Source organism: Hordeum vulgare, chromosome 4H, assembly GCF_904849725.1.
Source record: "Hordeum vulgare subsp. vulgare chromosome 4H, MorexV3_pseudomolecules_assembly, whole genome shotgun sequence".
NCBI lineage: Eukaryota > Viridiplantae > Streptophyta > Magnoliopsida > Poales > Poaceae > Hordeum > Hordeum vulgare.
Window position 1 is genome coordinate 58931700 of NC_058521.1, and position 13784 is coordinate 58945483.

The window sequence follows — 13784 nt, forward strand, 5'->3', positions numbered from 1 at the left end:
CTACTTCGTGTTGTGGAGCTGAACCAAGAAGTTTGTAAGGGCAAGGAGATCGCCTACTTCATGAAGATCTACCCCGAGTGAGGCTAGTTCTGTGTGGATGTAAGCCATGGTGGAATAGACAAGTACGCTTCTTCATGGACCCTTTGTGGGTGGAGCCCTCCGTGGACTCTCACAGCCGTTACCCTTCGTGGGTTGAAGTCTCCACTAACATGGACGTACGATAGCACCACCTATCGTAAGCACGCCAAAAATCGCCGTGTCAAACTTTGTGTTTGATCATCCTTTCCCTTCCCTCTACTTACATTTGTATGTCTTTACTTTCCGCTGCAATACTCTTAGATATGCATGTGTAGGGTGTGCTTGACTTGTTACAACTGCTAAAACTGGCCCACAACTAAAACTGCAAAAGACTAAGTTTTATTTGGTCAAGTAGTCTAATCACCCCCTCGAGACATACTTCGGATCCTACAGCGGTCAGAGAGGATTCCTCAGAGACCGCTGCCAAGTCCAAAGACAAATTCGGCTTCGGGCCATCATCCGAGGAGGTATGGGTTGGATCGTACGTGAAGGCCACCGGATCCATCTCCGGAATTGGCTTTCTCAAAAGGTCGGATTTGAGAATCAGATTGGAGACCTACTCTGGAGTACATGCCTTAGAGGGATCTTTAAATTGATCCGAGATATGTTCCAACAGGACTAGATCACCTCAAGCGTCCGTGACGTATTCCATGCTTCCAAACATGACGACCAGGTGCGGGGTGAAGGTCTTGACACGACCCAGATGGTCAGCCGAGTCAGTGTGCAGTACTACGCCGCCACAGACGAAAGAGATGGCCGAAGACGAAGATGTCACCACAACCAATGATGCTATCAAATTGCAGGCGAGCCATCGATCCTTGGCAATCCAACAAGAGCTCTCAACGAAAGCACCAATGTCGATGTCAAAACCGATAGACCTTGGGCAGGGGGGCCGAGTTGTAAGATCGGATCAATTGGTAATAGGAGACAAGGAACACGGTGTTTTTACCCAGGTCCGGGCACTCTGTAAGGAGGTAAAACCCTACGTCATGTTCTTGCTTATATTATGGGTGTATGAAAGTACAAAGTTGCCCTACCTCGAGATCGTAAGTTGTGGTCTAAACCCTAGGGGTATGATGATGAATGAATCTGTGTGTACATACTAAAACCCTCTGGTTTATATAGGCACGAGGGGTATCTAGGGTTACACATGGTTAGTTGCCATCTAGGGATTACATGTCGAATCTCATAGCCATACTTGGAGTGCACGCCAGGTCCTTGGTGAAGTATGATATGTTTACGTAGCAAGGTTAAAGGTTTTCACAACCTTCCTTCTTGACGGGTCGTCAGCCCGACCCGTGGACTAGTTCAGCTCAGTCGGGACCCCCTAGTCGAGGGCTCCATCACCGGCTAACTCTACACCACTACACTTCCTCTCCACATCTTCCTCCGTTCTCCACATCTGCCATGACTGTGAGCGGGAATGCTTTGTCGGATAGTCTCTCAACGAAGAAGAAGCATGAAGTGGCCGCTCTTGTAGCCACCTGTTAGTCCCGCTGTGGCAGGCAGATCAAACAGGGCATGCCGCTCAGCCGCCTAAGGTCTCCTATGATGACCCCATAATGGAGACGGGCTCAGGCGACCGTGACAGACCCCATGCCGGTGCATGCCGATTTGACCATGGAGCAGGCACATGAGCACTATAATACTGCCGTGGTAGAGGAGGAGAAACTTCGCCAACTCCTATATCGGTGTTCCGACAGGCGCATAGGTACAACATGTTCCTCCTCGAGCAGCACCGACTGGCAGAGAGCCAGATCTACGACGATCGCACAAGCGAGAAGGTCGTGGCCATGGTCGAGGAGAACCTTAACTTCATTGCGGAGCAACAAGCGTTGTACAAGGTCGCACGTGCTTTACCCGTCGCTTGCAACGAACAACCGGTGCACGCGCGCACGCGCTTGCGGCCGAGGACGAGAACGTCACGAGCTGCCTGTCGTACGTGCCGTTGTCCAACTTCTGTGAGCGCATGCGGAAGGTGGACAACGACGGACCGCACATGTCCATCATCGACCTTACGTCCAATGGCATCGGCGAGGTGGCAACTAACAGGTCATGGAGTCATCCAAGGACGAGCAGGGCATGGAAGGCGGCGAACCTTGTGTCCCATGTGGGCCGGTTCATCTCCCACGTCGTACTCTTCCTCACCGGAGACCGAACCTTCACTACACGGGTCATAAAACCACGCTGTCGCTCATGAAGATGGGAGATGGAGGACATGGTCGCCAATGCGGAATTCAAAGGAAATGGATGATTCCTGTCGCAGCGGGATAGGTTTAGGGTCTTTTTTTTGTTATGAATGCTCGAAATGTAACAAAAATCCATCGTGTTTACATGAATCTCGTCTGGTTTATATAAAAAGTTGTCGTGGTTGTAATGAAAATCGTCCGGTTAGTTTTTTTTTGTCCGGCTAATTGAAACCATGTTTAAAATGTATGCGAACAGTGTTAAATTACTGGCTCTTGCATCTGTATACCCGAACTGGTCTCTCTGTCTGCGGACAGTTGCCGGATCAAATTTGCGGGGCTAAGCCTTTTAAGAGTAGCTGGGATTTAAATAAGGGCTCATATAAAAACAACTTCCTGAAATAACATTTTCTAGAAGATAAAAGTCCGAAAGAACACTTGAATAAAGAAAATATATGCTGTATATGGCCGATCAGCATTATCTCTCTGCTCCCGCCATTGGCAACCGCGAAACCACCCAACCCACTGCTACCACATTTCACTGCCGCGGCGGCCATCCATGGCCGCCTCTGCTTCCTTTCGCTTCCTCTCCCCGTCAGCACCCAACCCGCATGATAGGCTGCACCCTTCACTCCTCGCGTGCCCTACGCGACGGCGCAGGCTCCGGGCCACCCGCTGCTCGTCCACGCCGCAACCGCCGCCATCGCCACCGCTCGAGTTCCCCCTCCTCCCGTTCCAGCCCGCAGAGGTACCGTTTCTGAAGAACACCAAAAGGTGGATCCCCTTTCTGTTGATTTGTCTGGGATAACGTTAGATTAAATCTGATGATAATGATATGTCTTAGAGAGACAGAGACCAGAACTCACAAATCACAGTCGAATGGTTGATTGGAGGGCAAGTCGAATTGGTTTGGGTCTTGGCAAACAATTCTTCTTTCGTGCGTTGGGGTGGATTTGATCTGGAAATTTTCGGAACCACGATTCAGGGGCTTTTTGAACTTTGAACAGAACAAATTAGTTGAACCGGGCAAAGTAGGGATACTGGGTCTGTTTGATTTTTCTTTCGGCTAATGCATAGCATCACCTTCAGGTCTGTACAGTCAGTAGCTAGATGGGCATTGGCTTGTTAAAGTGAGACTTGTTTTCTTGCAAAAACCTACTAACGCGGGCTAATGTTACCTTACACACGATTGTGATAGCAATCAGCATTTGCAAGTTGCAACAATGCCATGAGTGATGACTTTGGCCTGTGTAAATTGTTGGTGATGTTATCACATCGCCATGGTTTTATTTTCCTCATGCTGCCTTTGCAACATGTAATTGAAGAGTTCTTATTTTCTTAGCTAACTTCTGGAACTAATTTTGGACTCACATACTTGATCTGCACCGTTTCTAGTCACCTAGATTGCCTCAGTATTCATTTATCTGCAAATTTGTGAAACTGTTAGGGATTCTAAAAAAATAGAGCAATTCGATGGTACTAAGATAATGAAAACATTATAGGTGTTGATTCCATCTGAATGCAAGACCCTGCACTTATATGAAGCAAGGTATCTAGCATTGCTAGAAGAGGTAATTACCATTGGCTCAATTGATTGCTTCATGCTACTGTTACCATCTCACTATTGTTTTTCTCGACTGGCATTATCCAGCTTCTTGCTACATAAAAATATTGTTCATCAGACATTTGTAGAATTATCGTGTAAATGCTCTCTTATGTTACGACTCTCACCTTCCTAGAGGCAAGAGAGGTTTAACCATGATGGTCCATTGGGGAAATGTACTGTTTAGCCCTAGGCATGCTTGCGTATGCCATTACAAATCACAGTCTATGTGTAGTTCCGTAGAAGTAACATAATGCATCAACTTCCCAGTAAAAATTCCACAATCATGTTGCTAATAGGAATCCTAGCTTTTTTTTTTACTATAAATTTCATGTTATTTCATTTAAATAGGAAAAAGCCCACTTTTGATCCTCCACAGTTGAAAACTCTTGTCTTTGGTCCCTCAACTCTATAACGATTATATTTCTTCCTTCAGGTGTAATAATATTTTGGATTTGGTCCCTTGCCCCACTAGAAGTGGTTTTGACGATGATGTGGTTGTTGTTTGCACAAGTGACAGCCTAGTCATATTTTTTTAATAAGCAAAGAAGAAAAAGAGAAGATAAGAAAAATAATTCAAGAGAGAAAATGTGAAGATTTTAAAAAACTCAGCTAATTCATGAAAATATAAGAAAACCAGATAAAAAATTCCACACGCTTTAAAAATAGTACGAAAACGTGGGCAAAAATATTCTTATATTTCTTGGAATATCCTAGGGGAAAAATGTAAATTTAAAAAATGAGTCAAGTTTCACAAACGTTGAAAAGGGAATCCTTTTGAATTTGTTGAAATCCATTCCTTTTCTAGAATATTATTAATTTCCTTATTTTAAAACTCGTGTCATTTTTCATAAATTTCCTACAATATTTAAGTTATTCTTTATTAAGCCCCCACTCAACTTGTGTTGCCGAAGGGACTGGTACGTGTGCTAAACTGCCACCACACAAAATCGATTTGAATGCGGCAAGGGAGTAAATCTAGAATAAACTTATTGGATTTAGAATTGAGAGACCAAACATAGCCTTCGTAAATAGTTGAGGGACAAAAAGTAGATCCTTTTGATTTAAATGAAATGTTCAATGTCACTCCTCTTAGAAGTGGAATACTCAAAATTTTGGATGAAATTTGTGAAATCAGCAATTTTCTGTATGTGGCAAGAAAATGTATTCTCGACCAATTTTTCGGGTCAAATATGAAGCACTCTCAGACATGATGGTACTAAAAGAAATAAATGTGAATACTATCACTAATCGGGCTTTGTTGCACTAATGGGGTGTCTTCACACTACTCTGTATGTTGAGTTCTAGTTCAAAGGTCTACATTTATTTATTTTCTAAGTAATTTAAATACCAGAATTTGAATTTGACAAAAAAAATTGGACTATTTCTATTAGATATTGCTAATTTCATGAACATTGCAAATCTCCGTCGAGTGCGAAAAATAATACTCCCTCCGTCCCAAAATAAGTGACTCAAAAGTGACTCAACTTTATACTAAAGTTAGTGCAAAGTTTAGTCATTTTTGAGTCACTTATTTTGGGACGGAGGGAGTACAAAAGAATGTAAAATTGTGCATAGAACTATCTAACGACTATCACTTTGGAGAGGTTGGTTGCAACTCCTGAACTTCAAATTACTAATTGAACTAGAGATAATACTCACCCGTTGCTGCGGGAATTGGTTGATATTATTTCAGTGAAAATTGGTTGTATAAATCATTAGTATTTAGACTAATAATATGTGAATTGAAACTAAGATATATAAACTTTATGCTATTTGATTATTCTATAGTTTGTACAATATTTCTCGATATGAGTAGCATGCATAATGCATGTTGATATCGGTGTTTTCCCTTGGATGGTGTCATGGTGAGGTGGCATAGGTGCATGTTGAGAGAATTAAAGTTAGTGGGTATTGAATATGAGTAATATGCATAGTGCATCTTAATACAGGTGTTTTTTATGCATGGTGGCATGGTGAGGTGGCATAATTGCATGTTGAGAGAATTAAAGTTAGTGGGGATCAACTATTTAGGCATATAGGATGCCCGTACATTATCCTACCCAAGTCCTTGGCTCAACTGCTGCATTGGGCTAAACATCGTTGGACCCAATGCAAATTTCCCATACAAAGATAGAGCAAGACTCAAAGGCCTTTCACGGACTTATCCTAGGGATGTCGCACCTACCCTTAGGACAAACTACGCTTGCAGTGGTCTTGGAAGAGGGCGGCAACTTCCGCAGGGAAGTATGCACCTTTGGAGTTGTTGATTTGGAAATTGTCTACAAGGCAATGATGGGGCGACTGCATATTGAGCAATTCAAGCACCCACTGTAATACAAATTATGTGCTACTTTCGCATTGTTGTTAGGTGCATTGCAAAAAACAATGCGACACTTCACACTCAATGAGTACCCCTGTAGTATTCGACCTTGTAGTTCCACTATATAATATAAGAGCAAGGTGGGAGTAGGGCTATAACCCATGACTGAAGGGGGGGGGGGGAGGGGGGATGGGGGCGAACCTCGGTATACGGTGTCTTCTTTACAACTTGTGGTCTAGATCCCATGTTGGATTGATGTGATGCTCCCTCAACTACAAATCTATGTACTAGCTCTCGTGCCGTTGTTAGGACCCGGCAAAAATCCTTCAACATGCAAGGCTAGGATCTACACTAGTAGGTGGTAAGGCTCGATGGCGGATAGTGATTTTGTAGCAAGCTACGCAGGGGACCCATGGAAGATCAAAGGGTGAAAGGTGTCCGCAATGCACAATGGAGACCGTATTTACCCAGAGCACGCGAATTGCATGCCCAACCTTGCTCATGCCATTCTATTTCAATCCTGACCTTGCCACTTCACGACCAGGTTCTAGCAAAGATGCTAAACTCATCTACAAGCTGAGAAGCAAAGATCAAGCAAACACTCAAGTCCATTGACCAAAATCTTATGCATCAATGAAATGATCATGGGGCTAGAACTCTCAAATGAACCTGCAATTTTTACCGCTGGTGAATATAGAGATAAGGACTATGTTGGCCAAGTTTCACCAATTTTGGATGAAATTAGGCGGGGTTTCACACATAGTGGTCATATGGAGCCAAGATGATAATAGTGTTTTCACTATGCAATTGGACTTGAAACTTTGACCACGTGTGTAGATAAGGATGATGAACAGTGTGTTCAAGTGGCAAGAAGTTTGGAAGCATCAAGATGTGGGGTCCAATGCATTGGTCATATAGGTCCAAATGAGTTTGACCAAGAGATAAAGACGAAACAGTATGCCATTTGACCCAGTATTGGTGGAATAAGTGTCCCATATTGTTCCAGCATTTATTGAGATGCATAAGTATATTAGGCGATTATTGGCCATATATAGGCGAGAAAATAATGATTTTTGATCATAAATATTGCACTAGACATGACAACATTTCCATATAAGTCGAATTTATATGGAGGGGAGCTTTAGCGCAGTGGTAAAGCTGTTGCCTTGTGACCATGAAAGTCATGGATTCGAGTCTTGAAAACAGCCTCTTGCAGAAACGTAGGACAAGGCTGCATACAAAAGACCCAGAGTGGTCGGACCCTTCATGGACCCTACGCAAACGGGAGCTGCATGCACCGGCTGCCCTTTTTTTTAAGTCAAATTTATATGTTAGAGGATTCTGCTTTTTGCATGGAATTTTATGAGAAGTCTATGGTAGCTCGTTTGGAAAGTGAATAATAGACTTATAAAGATCTAAAGACTAATATTTAGAGTTGAGTGGATAAGATCAAGTTGAAGTGGGACCAAGGGAACCAATAATGGGACAAGCTCAAGATGCAAAAACCCGAAAAAGGTCCAAAGAAAAAGATGATCACCAATATAATCAGGAAAACAACAACAACAACAACAACAACCAAGCCTTTCAGTCCCAAACAAGTTGGGGTAGGCTAGAGTTGAAACCCATAAGATCTCGAAACCAAGTCATGGCTCTGGAACGTGGATAGCTAACTTCCACGCACCCCTGTCCATGGCTAAGTCTTTGTCGATATTCCAAACCTTCAGGTCTCTCTTAACGGACTCCTCCCATGTCAAGTTTGGTCTACCACGACCCCTCTTAACATTCTCAGCACGCTTTATCCGTCCGCTATGCACCGGCGCTTCCGATGGCCTCCATTGAATATGTCCAAACCATCTGAGACGATGCTGGACCAGCTTCTCTTCAATCGGTGCTACCACAAGTCTCTCTCGTATATCGTCATTCCGTACCCGATCCTTCCTTGTGTGGCCACATATCCATCTCAACATGCGCATCTCTGCTACACCTAACTGTTGGATATGTCGTCTCTTGGTTGGCCAACACTCCGCGCCATACAACATCGCAGGTCGGATAACTGTCCTATAAAACCAAAACAAGGTTAGCTAAATTCGAAGTGTTAGAGCATCTCTAGGAGACCCCGTATAAGTGGTCAAACCAGTATTTTTTTTTTCTTTTTACAGTTTTGGTCGCAAAAAGCGTGCAGAACAGAAACCGTAAAAGTGTTCCAACCCGTAAATTTTTTCAGGGGCACGGAAAAGCCACAACCGAAACCCTTATTTTTGAAGGTTGGAAGGCCGATTCTAGGGGGCCCCGTATACCAGTCAAACCTCGTCGGAGCAAACACGCCGCCGCGGAGTTTGCCAGAATCCGCCCTAAACTTGTCGGAATTCATCACGCACGCCGGAAAAGGCCGCTGGACGCCGCAATCGATCGCCGCCGGTTTGAATTGGACGAGCTCGACCTCGTCGTGGCCTCCCATGACCTCAGCCTAGCTGCCGGAATCCTCCCGACACGACCGGCAAAGAGGCATGACTCGGCCTGCGCGGCTCACAACAGAGCAGGACAGTGCCGGCGGGCGACAGGGCATGGCCGGCCGGTGACAAGGCATGGCCGGCGAGGCTATGCGCGGCCGGCGTGGTGATGGGGCGCGGCCGACGGGGTTGGACGCGGCCGGCGTGGCCGGCACGGCTGGCTGGAGGAAGGGGCGGCGACCGCCGGATCGGAGGAAGGAGCTCTTTATCCCAGTTTTACAGTTTGTTTTACAGTTTCTGTTCGGCCGTAGCTAAAATGGACCCTTAAAATGCCTTTTTTCCGACCCAAATTCCAGTTTTACAGTTTGCTTTTTTACGGGGTCTGCCAGAGATCCTCTTACAAGCTCCAGCTGGCTTATTTATTGGGAGATGGTTTTCATTATTTAATTTTGGAGATATTTAATTGCAATTAAAGTCGTCAATAAACCATTGCCACTGGCACCGCTGTCACCACCTCCAAAATGTACAGTACTAATATATTAAACACTGTCATATATTATTTTTTGGTTTCATATAATTACACATACATTGTACTCATTTCAATGTCCAGCTAATCAAATTATAAGGAGGACGGATGATTTGGTAAGTTATTTATTGTAACAACTGGCTTACCTTCTGGACGATCACGCTTTTAACACGACCCTAAATAGTACTCCTATCTTGTTTCTGAAGCTAATCAAAATACATTTTTTTATGATGATTCTGTAAGGTATTTATTTTAATAACGACTATCCTTATGGATGACCATGCTTTTAATGATAGCCTAAATAGTATACATACCTTTTTTTACTGTGAAGTAGAAAGTCTGTATCACCCTTATGTGGTGAGATATGATCTACTACATTCGATAAGGTAATTCGACTCTCTACCCTTGGATCATAAAAGTTGAATGCCTCGCAACAAACCATGTATATCATGAAAATGCTAGATTTCCTTCATGAGTCTTGGCTTAATATCCTACATTAAAAATTAAATTTAGTGAATGAGTGCTGAGGACAGTACCAATGGGATTCTGATACATTGTTCATGAAGCACAAGAACTACACATTGTTGTCACTGAATAGTGATAATGAAAAACTTGTAAATCCTCACCCAACAGGCCTTCTGATATGTCTGTCAATCCTCACTCAACAGGCTTTGTATAAGAGGCAAAATTCTCTTGTACATTTTGTCCTCGATCCAGTCTTATCAAGCTCTTCCAAGGATTCATTTGCTGTAAGATATGGTTGTTTGGTGCAGATAGAAAGTGTGAGTTCTTGTCCTTCCTGTGAAGTATTTCTATATTTCGAAGTAATGGTTCTTGTTAGGGTTGTTCACCTTTTCTACTCAATGATTTATTTCTATTCTCTAGTATAGGTTCAAAAGCTGGATTTTGGAGCATTAGTGTCAATTAGAGGTGTATGCCGTGTGAACATAAAGAACCTTCTTCAGGTATGCAAATTCGGGTTCTCGAGTTCGAATTATTTTCTATGTCGATGCTCATACTATTGTTCAATTACTAGAGAACTTTATTAATTGTGTGTATAATACCTTCAACGCTATTGTTCTCATTTTCAATCAAAATGTTGTATTCCCATTACACATATGTGCAGATCTCGTAAGTTCACTTGTGGAGTTTTTTGAATGCGGTGGTAGTTCTGAATTATTTTTGGCATGGCTAAGAAAGAAAAGATAGAAATAAAGGAATGGCTAGGCATATGCTCTTTTCATATCCTGAATTTGATCCACTGTTTTGTGTAGCTACAGTTCAAGGTACCTCTTGTGTTTCACTTCTATTTTACATGGTCACATTGTTCCTTGATCCAGATGGAGCCATATTTGCGCGGTGATGTTTCTCCTATGATGGACAAGTCGTGCGATGAAACCGGATTGGGCTTGAGAATTTCCAGACTAAGAGAGTCCATGGGCAATTTGCACAGCTTACAAATGAAGCTGAGGGTTTAGTAACTAGTTTTTGTTCCTTTTGACGATTCGCGTATGTTTGAATATCCTGGCGTTCTGATATAAAAACCTCTGGATTTAGGTGCCTGAGGATGAACCGCTGCAAACAAACATCAGGAGCTCTCTACTGTGGTCTGAGAAAGAAACTTTCGAAGGGTATGACGAAGAATTTATCCCTGGGCTCCTGGAACGTCTATCTTTTGCCGCGTACCAATCAGTTTCAGGTGACAAAAGATCATTCCATTTTCACCTCTGATCACTTCTTGATCACAACTTATGTTTTAAATCTCAATATTACCTGGAATGACGAACTAAAGAGATGGCGCAGAAAGGATGTACATCAGTTTCATGTAGTCTCATCTAACATTAGAGTCATACACTACAGGTATGTCAGATGCAGAACTTCTTACCCTGCAAAAATACAAGATAAAGGCAATGGATTCAACAGACACGCTGGAAAGAGTAAACAGCGGAATCGAGTACGTAGAACATAATATCGGTATGATTGCCGCTAGACTGGCAATTCAGAATATATGACCCTCCGATCTCGGTACTTCTTACGCAGTCACGTGCATATGCCATCATCATCACCAGAGAATTATATACTGAGTACCTAATACTTGTAAGATCCAACTGATGCTCATGACCCAAAAAAGATTTAGTTACATTCTCTGACATCAGAAGGTCTTCACTTAATTTACATCTGTGTTGTATACAAGGAGAGGTCCAAGTAGCACAGCTTGATTATTTTTGACACATTTGATGTACATTCAGAGACTAATAGGAGAGTGCATACTGAATAAACTCTCGCAATTTCGTTTCCGAAAACGTTCACAACTCTGTTTTCCCAGCACCTTGTATCGGTTCGGTTGTTTGGGCTTTATATATATAATTGGAAGAAAGCTTGTTTTGAGAAATGCGTTGCTCAAACAACTCTTATAACTTAATTCCATGAGATAATTCATACACCTGATTACATCTGGAAAGCCAAAAGGCTACATGCTCTTGTATGAACTCTGTAGAATCTAAACCGAAGTGATTCATACAACTGGTTGATCTGGAACGCCTACAAGGCTACAAGCTCCGGTATGAACCCTAGAATCAAAATCGAACTAATTTGTAAAACTGATAAATCTGGAAAGCCTACATACAGGCTAACAGCTCTGGTATGAACTATGTAAAATCTGAACCGAAGTAATCATCTCGAAAGTAAATAATGGAAGCAAAGATACTATTCCGCCCGCTGATTGAGAATCAGCAGGAGGAAATCATGAGTGGGCTAACGGGTTAGCATGCTGAGCTGCAAATCCCCCGGTAGCGCTGGCAGAAGTATCGCCTACTCCTGCGGAGCCATCTCGACGCCGAAGATGCGGATGAAGCCACGCATCCCCCTCCCTTGCTCAGCCGTAGCCAAGCCCGGAGCGGAGCTGCTCACGTTTGCAGGAGTGGCACTGGATGAGGAGCCCGGAGCGGAGCTGCTCACGTTAGAAGGAGTGGCACTGGATGAGGAGCCCGGAGCCGAGCTGCTGATGTTAGCAGGAGGGAGACGGGACGAGGAGCCCGGAATTGAGTTGCAGATGTCAGCAGGAGGGGCACGGGATGAGGAGCCTGGAGCGGAGTTGCTGATGTTTGCAGGAGGGGCACGGGATGAGGAACCAGCATAGGCAGGGGCTGGCCCCGCCGTGTTGTGGTTCATCCGCAAACCGCGATGTCGAGGGGCCGAGCGGGGTTTGCGGGGCCGTTTGGTGTAATTTGGCCACCCTGGCCGGTCCAACCAGGCGCTCATCGAGCTGTGATGCATCGTCCGGGCCAGGGAGGCAGATACGACCTCCTTGTCCTGCAGTTCCTCCTCCATCCTTCGCATGTTCCCATGATCGTAAGCAGCAGGGGTAGCGAGAGCAGTTGCAAAGGCCATTGGCGCCACCGCGTCCGGAGACGGTGCAAAGATTGCATCAGGTGGGTGCGGCCTTTTGATCCCGCGTGCGCATGCACCAGCAACGCCATTGCCATGGCCATAAGTGGCAGGGGCTGCCGAATCTGGTGCAAGGGCAGTAGGCGCACCGGATGCCGGGGTATGTGGAGGCGGTGCAGAAGTCGCAGCAGAAGGGGCTGCCACAATCGCCATAGTTGCTGCCGCACGAGGATCCACGATGTTCACGGAGGAGTTATTAGTATTGGAGGCGAGCTTGTTAGCCATCTCCTCCTCCTCCTCGTCGTCATCGCTGAGGACAACAAGGACGGTGTGGGTCTTTGGCACGTCTGTTGACTCGAGTACATGATATGGGGGCGTTACGGGTTCCTTTCCCTTGGGAATGTTGGCAGTGATGCGTTGGCCAGAGACGGCCAACTCGTTGGCCTCCTGGCGCATGATCTTCTGCGCATCGCTCACATATTTGGCATAGCGCCGTTTGTCCAAATCCTTCTCCTGCACCCTCAGGGCAAACTCCCTGTCCAAGATCTCCATTGTCCTAGCCCTGTCCGTGGTCGCCCCATTTTTAAGGCCTTGACTGCCCGATCTGGTCCGAAGCAAAGTTTTGGTAGCGAATAGATGGTCCTCGGCCTCCTTCTCGGCCACCCCCAGATCCATACCTCTCTCCTGGTGTGGAAACGGCTGCCGGTTATCAGCAGTGTCTGAATCTTGAAGCGGCATCGATGAATTCATGCGGCCACCGCGACCATCCTGACCACTGCAACCACCCTGACCACCGTCTCCTCGCCGTAGGCGTGGCGAAAAGAGGCGTAAGAGGGGAGCAGCTCCCGTCGGCGGTCTTCCTTGATTAGCATGGCCGCGACGTGATGAAGGGCTTCCGTGGTTGAAAATACGGCGGAACTTTCGCTTCCTGCTGCCGCGGGTCGATGAGGGAAGATCTTCGGGGGTCATCGGAGGCAAGGGGAGTGGGTGGGTGGGTGGGTGGGGGTCTTCTCTTCTGGAGAGAGTAGACATTTGGAGGAGTTTGGCAAGTTTTGTTGTGTGAGGAGAGCCTTGTGGTTCTGAGTACCGGTTAAGTAGGCGTGCGGCCTGGTTAGGGTTTGTTTCTTTCCTCTTTTACCAAAGAAAGGCTGCCCTCCTCCCTCTCCAACACGCACACAGCAAGCACGGACATCCATGTGGTTATCCTTTTTACACACGGTATCGACAGATC

At 45.1% G+C, this 13784-nt stretch overlaps 2 protein-coding genes across 2 annotated transcripts; one reads left to right on the forward strand and one right to left on the reverse strand.

Annotated features, from left to right (window-relative positions):
• Nucleotides 1–2742: 2742 nt before the first annotated feature.
• On the forward strand, nucleotides 2743–11469 carry LOC123447870. Its single transcript, XM_045124576.1, has 7 exons — nucleotides 2743–3012; nucleotides 3767–3835; nucleotides 9835–9948; nucleotides 10057–10131; nucleotides 10507–10638; nucleotides 10724–10865; nucleotides 11027–11469. The coding sequence occupies exons 1-7, from the start codon at nucleotides 2824–2826 to the stop codon at nucleotides 11176–11178; spliced, it is 873 nt and encodes a 290-aa protein (XP_044980511.1). The 5' UTR covers nucleotides 2743–2823; the 3' UTR covers nucleotides 11179–11469.
• A 93-nt stretch (nucleotides 11470–11562) lies between these two features.
• On the reverse strand, nucleotides 11563–13508 carry LOC123447867 (mucin-1-like). The gene has a single exon (XM_045124575.1). The coding sequence runs from the start codon at nucleotides 13301–13303 to the stop codon at nucleotides 11978–11980; it is 1326 nt and encodes a 441-aa protein (XP_044980510.1). The 5' UTR covers nucleotides 13304–13508; the 3' UTR covers nucleotides 11563–11977.
• Between the last annotated feature and the right edge of the window lie 276 nt (nucleotides 13509–13784).